The sequence below is a fragment of the Cervus canadensis genome, chromosome 11 (assembly GCF_019320065.1).
Source record: "Cervus canadensis isolate Bull #8, Minnesota chromosome 11, ASM1932006v1, whole genome shotgun sequence".
NCBI classification, from domain to species: domain Eukaryota; kingdom Metazoa; phylum Chordata; class Mammalia; order Artiodactyla; family Cervidae; genus Cervus; species Cervus canadensis.
This window is the reverse complement of record NC_057396.1, coordinates 73976181-73991039: the sequence shown is the minus strand read 5'-3', so window position 1 is coordinate 73991039 and position 14859 is coordinate 73976181. Positions and strand designations below refer to the sequence as shown.

Genomic DNA, 14859 nt, shown 5'->3' with positions numbered 1-14859 from the left:
TCAGCTTCAACATCAGTCCTTCCAATGAACACCCAGCACTGGTTTCCTTGAGGATGGACTGGTTGGATCTCCTTGCAGTTCAAGGGACTCTCAAGAGTCTTCTCCAACACCACAGTTCAAAAGCATCAGTTCTTTGGTGCTCAGCTTTCTGTATAGTCCAACTCTCACATCCATACATAACCACTGGAAAAACCATAGCCTTGACTAGATGAAGCTTTGTTGACAAATTGATGTCTCTGCTTTTTAATATACTGTCTAGGTTGGTCATAACTTTCCTTATAAGGAGTAAGCGTCTTTTAATTTCATAACTGCAATCACCATCTGCAGTGATTTTGGAGCCCAAAAAAATAAAGTCAGCCACTGTTTCTACTGTTCCCCAATCTATTTGCCATGGAGGGATGGGACAGGATGCCATGATCTTAGTTTTCTGAATGTAGAGCTTTAAGCCAACTTTTTCACTCTCCTCTTTCACTTTCATCAAGAGGCCCTTTAGTTCCTCTTCACTTTCTGACATAATGGTGGTGTAATCTGCATATCTGAGGTTATTGATATTTCTCCTGGAAATCTTGATTCCAGCTTGTGCTTCCTCCAGCCCAGCGTTTCTCATGATGTACTCTGCATACAAGTTAAATAAGCAGGGTGACAATATACAGCCTTAACGTACTCCTTTTCCTATTTGGAACCAGTCTGTTTTTCCATGTCCAGTTCTAACTGTTGCTTCCTGACCTGCTGCATACAGGTTTTTCAAGAGGCAGGTCAGGTAGTCTGGTATTCCCATCTCTTTCAGAATTTTCCACAGTTTATTGTGATCCACATAGTCAAGGGCTTTGGCACAGTCAATAAATCAGAAATAGATGATTTTCTGGAATTCTCTTGCTTTTTTGATGATCCAGCAGATATTGGCAATTTGATCTCTGGTTCCTCTGCCTTTTCTAAAACCAACTTGAACATCTGGAAGTTCACATTTCACGTATTGCTGAAGCCTGGCTTGGAGAATTTGAGCATCACTTTACTAGTGTGTGAGATGAGTGCAATTGTGTGGTAGTTTGAGCATTCTTTGGGATTTCCTTTCTTTGGGATTGGAATGAAAACTGACCTTTTCCAGTCCTGTGGCCACTGCTGAGTTTTCCAAATTTGCTGGCATATTGAGTGCAGCACTTTCACAGCATCATCTTTCAGGATTTGAAATAGCTCAACTGGAATTCCATCACCTCAACTAGCTTTGTTTGTAGTTTCCTACCACTTAAATCCAGATGGGAGTAACTGTAAATAACTATCATTATTTTATCACCATGACATTTATTTTTATTCATGATAGTAAGAGAAAGAAAGGTCAAGTCTAATATCCAAATAACAGAAGAAATATGTAGAAGGGAAAGCATTAAAAGAAGAGGAAAGGCAAAAATCAAACATGGCTCACAGTGTTGTTGTTGTTGTTGTTGTTGTTTTTGGCTCACAGTGTTTTAACTGACTAAACATATGGTAAAATTATAGAGATTTGAATTATCATTCATTCATTAATTACTTCAGCTAGACGTTTATTAAGTGTCTCTTAGGTAATAGAGATAAACCATTACTTCTATGCCTCCTCTCAAGATATTTGCTGCCCTTGTGCATTTGGGTACAGACTAAGTTAACTAAGAAGACCCCTGGAAAATGACTCAAATTTCCAGTGGTAAGATTATATATTATCATGCCTTAAAAATGAGTAAATCACAGGATGAGATCCACAATGGACTTAAAGGAGGAAAGATGAAGTAGATACTAGAGGTTATGACTATGTGTTTTATAACACAACCATTCAACAAATATCTGTTAAATGGATGAATGGATACAAGTAGCCTGAGCTTCAAGCAGAATTCTAAGCACATAGGTTGAAAAAGACCTTGAAAACTTATCAGAAATATTTCTCCTCCATCACTGTTCCATTCCACACCAGGACAAAAATTTCAAAATGGCTCCCATGGATATAATAATAAACGATTACAATCCCTGAAGTCAAATGGAATAAGCCACCCCTGCAAGAATTGCCCACATTTAAATAAAGAAAAAGGCACCACAGTATTTCCTTCCCCTTCAATTCTGGTTCTTCAGTGGCTTCAGTTTGACAGTAAATGAACTCTGACCAGATGGCTCTTTCTATAGGTATTCTACACACACACACACACGCATGGGTGCACACACACACACGACCTTGAGTATAATAACAGAAGTCTATATTGTTCTTACTTTAGTTTTATTTTCTCTCCATTCAGTATGGCAACAGTAAAATCAAATACATCAACTACGAGAAGCAGCACCTGTACTTCTACATGGGTGAGTCACACATGGGGCCACAATCCTTATCTTCCCATTTCCTTGAAGCAAACTGTTGTCAAACCAGAAGGCATGACTGAAATCTCCCACAGAGAGATGATCCCATGTCTAGTTGTGCCTCAAAAAAGCAGCATGCTTTATTTCAGACTTACCTGGGTGAAATATGAAAAGGAAAATAGAAGAGTGATTAGGCATTCTTAATGGGCATCTCATCACTCTGGCTACTGTACAGGGAAGGAGATGTTCCAAGAAGGATGGGAGGCAGGATGCCAATCAAGGGGTCTGGTATCTGTGATTCTCGTCCTGGATAAATACAATACTTATGAAGAAGAAAAGGATAGTGGTATATGGATAGGGAGGAAAAGTAGGAAAAGAATGCTCAAGCACTGACTATAGGTAGAGTCTCATGAATAAAAATCACCTGCAGAGCTTCTGTGTGGAAGAAAGTTGACTGTTCCCACAGCTTACATACAGCTGGAGAAGGTATTTTAGTGGACAGATACACACACACACACATGCACACACACACATATATAAGATAGATCTGGATATATTCTAGGCTTGAGAGAAAATAGGGTAGCTGAATAATGCTAATACCCATGAAAATATTAGAAGCAAAAATGTTCTGCTCTTAACCAAGTCAAACTCATGATAGCTCACAAAGAAAAGTTTAGGACCCCAAAATATGCTCATCTAAAACATGCTTACTCATTTGTAAAAGAAACCCAAATTAGGGAAGATTCCAAACATTTCCTGTAGATCAGTGGTCCTCACCTAAGAACATAGTTGCCCCCATTGGGACATTTGACACCGTATAGATACTTTTTTAATTATTGCAACAAAGGTGGGGGGAATCGTACTGACATCCATGGGGCAGAAGCCAGGGATGTTGTGAAATGCCTTACAGGACACAGAACAGCCCTGAACAGTAAAGAATTATCTGACCCTAAGATGCCAGCAGTGTTAAGATTGAGAAGCGGTTGCAGATGGTCTGGCTCGCCCAAACACTGGCCACCAGTGGTCATCTGTCTCCTGCCTGACCGGGGTGGCCTGTGAGTCCATTTTCTGAGACACGAGGCTCAACCACCACTGCAGCCTCTTCCAGTGCTAGAATTCTGAGGACTTATCCTAATGCGGTTATTCTCTTTCATGATCAAAAAGGATATGGAGGACATTGGTGCCCCAGTTTGAAAGGTAACTATTCCAGCCCAGACAGATGTGTATTCACATAAGAAAAAACTGTTGGGGTCTCTTGTCTGAACTCTCCTCCTGTGTGTAGTAAAACAATACAGCCTTAGCTTACGAGGAATGGATGAATATTGTAGCTTCACTGCAGCATGCCCAGCTTACAAACCACATCATCCTCAGGAGCTGTTTAATTTGTCATTTTCTTTCAAATGTCTTTAACTTAGTATGACAGGTACAAATGAGTCCTACTCAACCTGTCAAAGAGAGATGAAGCTTGACATTTCCTAAAGGTGGCGAGACAGCTTTCATGCAGATTCCTGTAGTAGGGAAAGGTACTTCAGTATAAGCTGAGCTCAACTCTCAGAAATGAAAGGGGGGAGACTTTTAAAACACTGGGACATGCTAAAGGAAATTAGGGAAAGAGGATAAAGGGAGGGAAAGCTGGTCATGTGGTTAAGCCATGTGTGTCTTCTCACTGGTGCTTATCAAAGTCAAACTCCTTACCCTCCCAAAGGCCTCAGGACACAGCCCGATCCTCCAAGACTGTACTTCAAAGAGATGACTCCCATGTCCTTGAGAAAGACATTTCTGGATTAGGGACAATCCATTCCAGAGGGACACAGTATGAATTTTATAATTGTAAGTTTTCTAACAAATGATTGAATAAAAAGAAGGTCAGAAGCCTACTGAACAAGTAGTAAGTTCTTTGGACAGTCTTGAACTTTCTCAAGAATTTTAAGGGGACTGGAGTCATCCCAGGAGCATGGCCCTGAACTGTTCTTAGAAACGATTTCTAACATTTGTGCAAGTCTCTTAGTGTGTAGGGTGGACAAAATCATCTGTGCTGACAGTTCACAGGCTTTGAAAGTTTACAGGTCAAATGTGAAGCTTAGTCAGGAAGGGGGTCCAGAGCATCCAACTCAAGTTTGATCAAGGAGAGAGTTGTCAAAATCTGAAGGTTGTCCATATGACTCCTATGTGCTCCAAGCAACTTCACTGGTCCTGGGAGAGATGCAGGCAAATAACTATTTGGCCAGACACAGTATGCCCGCTCTGTATCTGCCATCTTGACATGTTGTGACAGGGTCCAACACGAAGGATCGTGAAGGATTGAAGGATTCCAGGGACCCTGAGAAAACTTAAAGGCTCAGAGCAGAATCCCTTCCAGGATACCTTCATCAAGAATGACTCGGATCTTCAAAGCTTCCCTAGTCTCCTTAAGGGAGCTTGAACCAAAGTCCTGGTTGAGCCTCAGAGACTCTAAAAGCCCAGCAGCATCCAGAGTGTGGTTATGGATCTCCACCTTGCATCCCTTCTCAGGGGCAATATTCCAGGGGTAGCATGTTAAGGAGATCAACTCCCACTAGCTTGCATAAGAATCATATCTGCTCATTTGTTCACCATCTTCTTGTTTTGTTTTTGTTTTTGTTTTCAGTTGGGGCCCCCCTTCTCATACCAGTATATCTCAACCTGAAATCCATTCTAGAGATGTACCACGGAAGGGACTGGAAGGTGAGTAACTCGATTCCTTCTCTAAAGCTAGATCAGGCTGGTAGAAAAGGGAAAAATGTAAATGCTTGGTCCTTTCCAGATGTAGCTTCCTTGAGTACCAGGATATAAGATTTAGCCAGTTTTATTTCCACTAGCTTAACTTTCAAGCACTTCTTTCCGCAGGACATTGCCTGGGTCAGCAGCTTTTATATCCGCTATTTCATCACATTTGGTCCTTTCTATGGAATCTTCGGAACCATGGGGCTCATATACTTAATCAAGTAAGAAAACAATAATATTATCCTACTCTTATTACCCGGATGGTCCTCTCACCTTTTTCTGATATTTATGATTAGCAATGATTAGCAGATTATGACACCAGACCTCCTTCTTGTAGCTGAGACATTTCCAAGAAAATGTAGGATAAAACAGATGAAATAGTTGAATGAGTTTCTTGGAAACTGAATTTGCCCAATCTTGCCTTTTTTCCCACGTGATCAATTCCCAATTGCAGTATAGTAATCCCTCAGCATCTGAAGAAGATTAATCCCTGGACCCACCTAAATTACCGAAATCCAAAGATATTCAAGCTCCATAGTCATCTATCCATATATGTGGTTCCACAACTGTGAATTCAGGCAACCACTAATCTTGTAGTAGCATATGTGTTTACTTAAAAATATCCACATTTAAGTGGACCTACACGTTTCTCAAAGGACAATTGCATTCTGCCTGATCACCAAATCCTTCAAACTGTAATCCAGCTGGACATCATAATACTTACCAAAGATAATAGGAGGCCAGTCTTTTAAAAAGTTATTTTATGACTAGAGATTTTCCCCAAATCAGAATGACTTTAAACTTAATAACCCTCTTCAACTTCCCAATATATTCCTTCCTCATTCATTTGCATTACTATTCATAACCATAACAGTAGCTACTATGCATCAGGCAATTTGCTAAAGGCTTTACATGCATTATCTTATTTGATGTAATCAAAAATACATAACCAGGCAATGTAGATAGTATCAATTTCATTTTTCTGGTAAGAGAACTAAAGTTCAGAGAAATTAAATCACTTATTCAAGAGCAAATAAGGGCCAGTGGCAGTGCCAAATCACAACTTGTACCCAGTTCTATCTGATGACAACAGCCAAGCTGTTAAACACATTGCATATATCCTTAAGTTGTTGTTGCTTTAGTCGCTAAGTCATGTCTGACTCTTTTGCAACCCTATGGACTGTAGCCTGCCAGGCTCCTCTGCTCTGGGGGTTTCACAGGCAAGAATACTGGAGTCGGTTGCCATTTCTTTGTCCAGGGGATCTTCCTGACCCAGGAATCAAACCCAGATCTCCTGCACTGGCAGATGGAATCTTGACCACTGAGCCACCAGGGAAGCCTGACCTTCAGTTATCTAGGATCTTCTGAGCCTTGCACCAATGCCTACAGAAAATACTGGGGACGCTGCTCTGGTACAGTAGGCTGCAAGACAGGGAGTGTGACTGATACCTAGTGTGTAATATTCAGATATAAAAGGTCTACAAAGATGAAAATCAAATAACCACCACTTTATTGGAACCTTTGAGTCACTACCATTCCCTCTAATGCTTGGCCAGATCTGCCAGCGGGTATGCAAGCCCAGTGACCGGAACTGAAACTCCACAAGGAATGATCTAAACTTCCTTTTATTCTCTTAAAGCTTTCTTGAGAGTCCCTGGATTGCATATGTTACCCAGATGAGCCACATACCAATGAAAATGAGCAAAGAGGAGAACAAGGACTGGTTCAGCACTCAGGTAATAATGCTGTTCTTGGGAAAGTATCCACCAAAGCATCCTGATTACCACCTGCTTACCTCATATAATATTTATTGGAGGCTTGCCAGGCACGTCAACTGTTTTGCATGTAGTTACGTTAGATGTAGCTACATGTAGCTACATGCTCAGAGTATTCCCACTTTACAAATGAGAAAATTGAGGCATGAAGAAGTTGCATAACTTGTGTAAGATCATACAGCTGATAAGTGGTAGAAGCAGGTTTTTTTTTTTTTTTTTTTTTTTGAAGCAGGTTTTATGTATTTATTTGGCCACACTGTGTGGCATGCAAGGTCTTAGTTATCCTACCAGGGATCAAACTTGTGTTAAGCACACAGTCTTAACCAGTGGACCAGTGGGAGTTCCCTAGAAGCAGGTTTTAAACTTCAGCAGTTTGATTTCAGAAACTTTGCTCTTAACCAAGGCTTAATAACCTACAGTCACAGGGCCAATCTAGTCCAGTCTGTGTTTTTGTAGTTTTATTGGAACACAGCCACACTCATACATTACATATTCTCTATGATAGCTTTCATTCTAAAACAGCAGAACTGTGTAGCTGTGATGCAGAATTAAAACGTTTACTGTGTGGCACTTTACAGGCAAGGTTTACTAAACCTGCCTCAACATGATACAGCCTTTCAACAAATCTCACACTCCTAGAATAACAGAAGGGAGAACCCTGGAATCCTCCTCATTTCATTGTATAGATAGTGGGGCCCAGAGAACAGCCTCTGCATTCTCTGCAAGCATGCTGTTAACAATTAAAAGACTTGTGACCCATGCAGAATACCACTGCCCCCTAAGCCTGACACTGGCTGTGTTGTGTAAACTGGAGAATCCAGGCATCATACTGCTTCCTTCTTCATGCCCATTTCCAGATTCAGTGGACACTCCACACAGCAGTGGTTCTCAATCATTTTGGTCAAGAAACCACTCTTAAAAGTTACTGAGAACATCAAAGAGCTTTCATTTGTGGAGGATATATCCACTGATACTTACTGTATTTGAAATTGAAACAGAGTTTTAAAGTATCTATTAATTAATTTAAAGCCAATAAAGGTTAACATCAGAGTGATGACATCATCCTATGTTTAATAGCCTCTGGTAAAACCCATGCTATAAGCATGCATGAATGAGAATGAAAAAGGCAAATACTGTCTCAGAAGTATTATGGGGATCATTTTGACCTTGAAGATCCCCTGAAAGTGTTCTAGGGAATCCCAAGGTGCTCTAACGTACACTTCGAGGAACCCTGACATAGAGCATCTGCAAAAATAACATTCAAAATGGCAACAACCCAAACAAGAATTAAATCTTAGAAAGGCACTGAATAAAAGTCACATTCATAAGTGTTCCAAGTAGTCTGGAGAATCCCATGAACTTCTTCTCAGTCTGTCTTTGTATAAAATAAAATACATTAGATTAAAAAGGAAGCTACTTGTATATATTAATAAATGCATTTATATGCACAAAACCCTTGATTAAAGCCCTTGTATGCTTTATTCCCCATTTAGAAGTCCTTTAAGTCTATCCTGTGGTAATTATATTCAAACTCCTATAATTTCTACCAGAGTCCTACAATCCCACTTCCATCTGCCAAAGTCCTTACTCGTGATACCTTAGTCTTCTGAATTTGAGGGCAAATAGTGACTTAGTCCTCTCAGATCCTATTTACTTCTTCATATCTATTGCCTTATCTATACTTCTTAGCAAAATGCCTTATTTCCCTTATAATTATAAGGTCCCTGAGATCTGGGACTAATTTCTATTCATCATGGTTTGTTACACAAAATGCATACTCAATCAGCACTTGTTGAATGATGAATAACTAAAAGAGTAACTAAATCTCTTGTTTGACATGAGTTCATTTACATCTAACGTAAGCTTTTTCTTTGCAGGTCTTGGCCACCTGTAATGTTGAACAGTCCTTTTTCAATGACTGGTTCACTGGGCACTTGAACTTCCAAATTGAGCACCAGTGAGTACGAGAAATAGTTCACGATAAAGGGCAAAGGGCTGTCACTAATAACTGCCCTCCATATAGTCCAGGGAGGAGCAGTAGACTCACCATCTTAAGGGAAAAAAATGAACCCGGGCTCTCTAAAGGATTAACAGCAATGATAAAGAAAGGAAGAAAGAAATGAAGGAAGTGTCACAATTGTGAGTAAATGGAGTGAAATCTTGGAAAAGTATCAGTGACTCAGTTTCCAGATTCCTATGGGCTTAGGAATTGGTGATTTCTTTGCATTTGCTTTGTTGGCAAAACCTAAGAAAAATCAGGACACTTGGGTAACCAACTTGTGTTCAAACTTAACTATGCTATACTTCAAATATTTACTTATCTGTGTCTTTAGAGCCAAGTTTACAAAATAAATGAAGTGGAGTCCCTGCTGCAATTTCTAAATGGTATCTGTAAATACTTTACCAATGGGTCAGTTACAGAGAGGAAACGGGTAGTTCACACCTTGATGCAAGTTAAAACATTAAGAGGCAATTTCTCCAGAGTATCAGGGACGAGGCTTTCCACATTCTCTTTGTCTAAACCATGTGAGTCTATGATAGTCAAAGAAGGAACAAGACTTCTATTTGTTCAAGGAATTTTTTTCATTCTATTTCTCATATTAGGGCTTGAAAATTTCAGCAAAACAAACAAACAAAAAAGATTATTAGTCACAGTTTTATTAAAGGAGAGGTTTACATCCAAGATGGTCATCTGGTTGACTAATGAAAACTTGGAATTAAAAATCCACCTCTCCTCACTTCTATTCCTTTGCTAGGACTTTTAGCTATTTACCATGACTTAATATGCATTCATCTATTCTTGCTAAGGAAGTTAGAAAGACAGAGACTAAGACAGAGATCAGTAGGGGAGGGGTGGGCAGTTCAGTATCTCCAGTTCTCTGGGTAGTTCTAAATGGTAGAAAGTTCTAAATGGTATACTTTCATTTGATCAGGCCAAAAATAAACAGCTGAAGGAGCTAAAACATATTCTCTTAGTTCTTCTTAAACATCTGCCACCCAAAAGGCTTGTAGTGGGTTAAAGGATAAGATGAGTCTGCCAGCAAGTTTTTTAACTTTCCAGAACAAAAGTATTGTGCAAGGTCAAGGTTGGGTCTGCGTGGCTGATATCATTTTATTTTGTAAAGGGGGAATGCAAACTTTGGGTTTCTCCTTAGGTCTGAGAAGTTTTATATCTCCTTTCTGTGTTTCCCTAGTCTGTTTCCCACAATGCCACGCCATAATTATCACAAGGTGGCACCTCTGGTGAAGTCGCTGTGTGCCAAGCATGGACTGCCATATGTGAATAAGCCCATGTTGAAGGCACTTGGAGATATTGCCAGGTAATAACAGTCCCTCCAACCCACAGCTCTCATTTCCCTTCACTGCTGGTCCCCAGACTCTTCACTGCTTTATGAATCACTCAGCCAATGGCTATTTATTAAGGAACATCCATGTGCCCAGCATGGACATGAGGCTCTATAAGGAGCAACACTAACACAGAAATGATAACAGTAATTCCTACCATTTACCTGCTGCCTTCTGGGTACTTCTTAGTGAAAATGCCTTGATGGCCTACTAAATTTCAAGCTTCTTATAAATCAGGGTTCTGTATTATTTGCCTTTGTATCACCCACAGAGCCTTGATATGCTTTAGAACTTAACCAATGGGAGGGACTCTCAAATTATCTGGTCCAGGGTTGCAGACTAAGATGCTTGCAGGGTCTGGTGGTGAGAAGGTAACAGGCAGGAAGGCCAGGGGTCTCCAAATGGAGGAAATAGGCTGCAAGTGCCAGACATTTTTATCTGTCTTAAGTGGCAGGAGGAAACAAACTATCGATATTTTTCTCCTTCTCTACAAATTTAAAAGGAGGTTTCTCTTAAAATGCTGTGTTGCCATGACACCTGGTTTCACCTGAAGCTAACTATTCTCAAACCTTGAGTTAACCAATACATTTTTCTTATGGAAATGTTTGTCTTAAGCTCTGTTAATGTACCCCAGACTCTGTCTTCAAGTTGGTTCGCCAAGTGGCTCAACCTACTTGACAAACCAGTATGTTATAGTCAGATATTGTTCCCCTAATCTATGTAAATGAAACTATTTGTATGGTAATCTGCCCTTCTACAAGATTCAAGTCAATCGTTTTATGGCCTGGGGTGAATTATCTGGTGCCATTTTGAGTTTTAAGGCATTCCTTTCTTTTCATTAACAGACTGCTAGTGGCTATATAACATCCAGCTGAAGACTAGCAGGGAGTGCTCTCTGCCCCATTCTGATGCCTATGTCAGAAGCTTTCTCTATCTCCTTTATACTTTAATAAAACTTTATTACACAAAAGCTCTGAGCGATCCAGCCTCATCTCTGGCCCCAGATTGAATTCGTCTCCTCCGGAGGCCAAGAATCCCGGCATCTTATCGTTCAACAACAACCTTTCAGTGGGACAGGCAGGGGTGACTCTTCCTATAGGAACTGAGAATCCATACTCATCCTGAAGCATTCATAGTTCCCTAGAGAATCCTGTGCTCGTCAAATTAACAGCCAAAACTTTGGTTGTATAATTCATCTTAAAATTAGGAAAAAGAAAAGCAAGAGTATCTTTTTAAAATGAATAAATAAGCCAGCAAGGCTAGACCTGGTCAGATCTGATCCCTGAACAGTGACCCATCTTCACTTTCTACCACTGCCCTCCTCCTTTCCTGCCCTCCCAATACCTGACCTCCCTTCAGCTGCTACATAACTCCCTGCCCCTGGCCATGACACATCCTTGGTCACCTTTTCTCCTACCTAGAATAATCCCCCAACTTGCCACCTGCCTCCTGTCATCTTCTCAAGTTCCATTCACCCTCCAAAGCTCACCTAAAAGGTCTTTTCTCCATCTTGGTTCTCCCTTACCCCCAAGACTAAACCTGTCACATGCTCTTACAGCCCCTGTTTCTTTTCATTTCTGATCCTTGTTACAATCATGATTTAATAGCATATTGGGTAATAAATTATGTAATATGTATCTCTCAATGTAGACCAGAGCTCCAGGTGGAAAGACTCTCACCACTCCTACTCACAGCTGTATCACCAGAGCCTAGAAAAGTCTTTAACTTTACAAAGTAGGAGATGTAGGTGGATACAGGATAGGTTGGTATACATATATGGTTTATCTTGTAGAGACTCAGTAGAGATTTTTCTTTTAATATGGAGAAAAGGATAAGTGATGTTTTGGAGTACAGAAGAAAAATAATTGAAAGAAAAATTCAATCTCTTCCATATAGAAATGGTGATGGACTGTAGACTGCCAGGCTCCTCTGTCCAAGGGATTTCCTAGGCAAGAATATTGGAATGGGCTGACGTTTCCTTCTCCAGGAGATCTTCCCAACCTAGGGATAGAAACTGCATCTCTTGCATCTCCTGAATTGGCAGGCGGATTCTTACCAATGAGTCACCTGGGAAGCCAGAAAAGGTGGACTCACATTCTAATACATAAGTCAGTGTATTTGACTCACCCTACTGGCAAAATAAAAAGACATTTTTCAGATACAGCTGAAAATGACGATGTTGCCCTGAATTAAGTAAAAAAGCAAATGTTCCATGAAGTAGCCCTTTTGACCTGAGTCTCACCTACTCACAATTTTGTCTGCTCCTCTCGCAGGGCCCTGAAGAAGTCCGCAGCCCTCTGGATGGATGCTTACTACAAGCATCCAGAAACATGATGTGGATGTGCGTAAGTCTGTGTTAAAGAGGAAGTCTCAGGCCCCAAAGTGTCACTTGTGCTAAAGGTCATGATACCAAACCTCTATAACGCCTGACTTACTTGCAGTTTCAACCTTCCCCAAAGTGTAATTTTAATCAACTGTCTGTAATTTTCTGATCAACTATCTGTAATTTTTTTTTGATCAGCTATCTAGGAGGTAATCTGTTGTGTTTTGTCCCTTCTCCATCCTTGCCCCCAGCCCAGAAGAAGAAGAGGATAAAACCCTTGTTATCCTCTCCCCATCACCAAAAAAGGTGTCTGCCCTAAATATACTTTGCTGAGAGCTTCCTTGCCCCTCCCTTCTTCCAATAAAAGCCTTCCATTTGCCCAGCCTCTCAAAGCCCCATTTGATTAACTTTATTCATGTCACTGAATAAAGCCAATTAAATCATCAAATTTACTCAGTTGAATTTTTGTTTTCTAACAGCTTGTTCAATAATCTCCCGAGAGGAGGAGACCCAAGGCCTGCAAATTTCATGACTCCCCAGATCACTGAGCACTGGGTTAGAATTCAGATTATCCATCCTGCAGATCATTTCCACCCTCTGCTCTTTGGCCACAGGAATAAAGATGGTTTGATTGGCCAGACTTCTTTCTGTCTCCATAACCAAGCAGGACCCTATGGGGCCTCCTGGGAACAGCTCCCCTCAAAAGGTGATCATGGCACATTCTCTGCTTTAGCTCCTCTCTGAGGGGCCAGAAAATAGTTTCAAATTTCCTGAATTGTTTTGCATATAGGAACCTATCCAACCCCCCCCCCCCCCCAAAAGGAGGAACTACTTTTTGACCAAGAACTGAGGATGGGAACCTCTGTGCCTCACCATCAACCAGTCAGAGAACTGTACACAGGCTGATCCCAAACCCCAGGACCTCCCCCTCACATGCCCTTACAAGCTGCTTTGCCAAAATCCTTCTGGGAAGTCTAGACTTTTCAGGGCCTGAGCTACCTCCTCTCCTGGCACAGCCGTGCAATGAACTTTTCTCTGCTCCAAACTCCATTTGAGTTTCCTTGGCCTCACTAGGCATCAGGTACAGGAACTTGTGTTGACATGCCTGTATACCAAGTGGTTCATGAAAGTTATGTTACAGCCCTACCTGCAGTTCTTCAACAGACTCCCATGGCTCTTGAAATGAAGATGAAAACCTGGTGACTGCCAACAGACTATACATATCGGTCCTCCCCCATGGGCCCTGCCCCACCTTATACTACTTGCCTCTTCTTCAGCCCAGGTGGTTTCCTTCCAGGCTCACACACTCTTCTGCTGAAGGGTCTCGGCTTCTGAATCCAGTGTCTGAACTGCTCTGTCACCAGCCCTGCCCTCACTCCTCACCTGGTTAGTTGCCACTTACCTGCAATCCTGGAACCACAGAACCACCCCTAACTGGTTCTGTTTCTAACAAGTCTCTGACACTTTTTCAAAGACAAGAGAACCAAATGCAAGCCAGGCAGCCAAGGTGAGTGCAGAAGAGAGAATCATTGACCTCAAATAACGCCTAGAACCAAAGGTCCCACCACAACCCCCAGGAAACCAAAGGATCAGGGCATGGCTGGAACTTGAATGCCAGAATACTTTTAGAAGTGAAGGGCCCATGGTCCTTGAAGATCCCATGTTGAAACCTGAACCATATTTTACCATAGATGACCATGTTCCAAAGCTCACTGATGGCAACCTGCTCCACCAGCATTTCTGCAGACCAACCCAGCTACCACTAATTCATAAAAGTTTAACCAGACCCCAGATCAAAGACAGATTTGAGCCCTGCCCCCCATCTCCTTGCCAGTTAGCCTAAAAATAAAACTTCTCAAAAGCTGGTGCCAAAATGGCAACCCACTCCAGTACTCTTGCTTGGAAAATCCCATGGACAGAGAAGCCTGGTGGTCTACAGTCCATGGGATCACAAAGAGTTGGACATGACTGAACAACTGTGTATATATAATGTTGGCTTTTATGCACATCAAGCAGTGAGCCCTTTGCCTGGTAACAATTTCAGGGAAGCTTCCCTATTGAGTCAAGACCTCCTGTGATATACTCTGTAGCTCTGTAGTAATTACTAGAGGTATAATTTTACATCCATTTGTGTAATTACTTTAATAATTTGTCTTCTACAGTAACCTGCAGCATCCATGAGAGTAGGAACTGCCTCACATGATAGAGATGCTCAGTAAAGATGTGAATAAGGAAGGAAGGAAGGGGGTGGGCTGAGGATAGGAAGGAGGGGAAAAATGAAGTGTCAACTTAAAACTGGCACTTGCCTGCTACCTCTACAAGCAATAAATCATGAACCATTGCAGCCGCTGACCTTCAACA

General features: G+C 41.2%; 1 protein-coding gene across 1 annotated transcript in view; it reads left to right on the top strand.

The window, feature by feature from the left end:
- The window catches only part of LOC122450480 (fatty acid desaturase 2-like protein FADS2B), a 39044-nt gene extending 26190 nt beyond the window's left edge, over positions 1 to 12854 (top strand). The window contains exons 6-12 of the mRNA XM_043482855.1: positions 2256 to 2316; positions 4940 to 5016; positions 5179 to 5276; positions 6695 to 6791; positions 8708 to 8787; positions 10025 to 10150; positions 12449 to 12854. Coding sequence (XP_043338790.1) covers positions 2256 to 2316; positions 4940 to 5016; positions 5179 to 5276; positions 6695 to 6791; positions 8708 to 8787; positions 10025 to 10150; positions 12449 to 12509 — 600 coding nt within the window. The 3' untranslated portion in view covers positions 12510 to 12854. The remainder of the gene's footprint in view (positions 1 to 2255; positions 2317 to 4939; positions 5017 to 5178; positions 5277 to 6694; positions 6792 to 8707; positions 8788 to 10024; positions 10151 to 12448) is intronic.
- The last annotated feature ends 2005 nt before the right edge of the window (positions 12855 to 14859 follow it).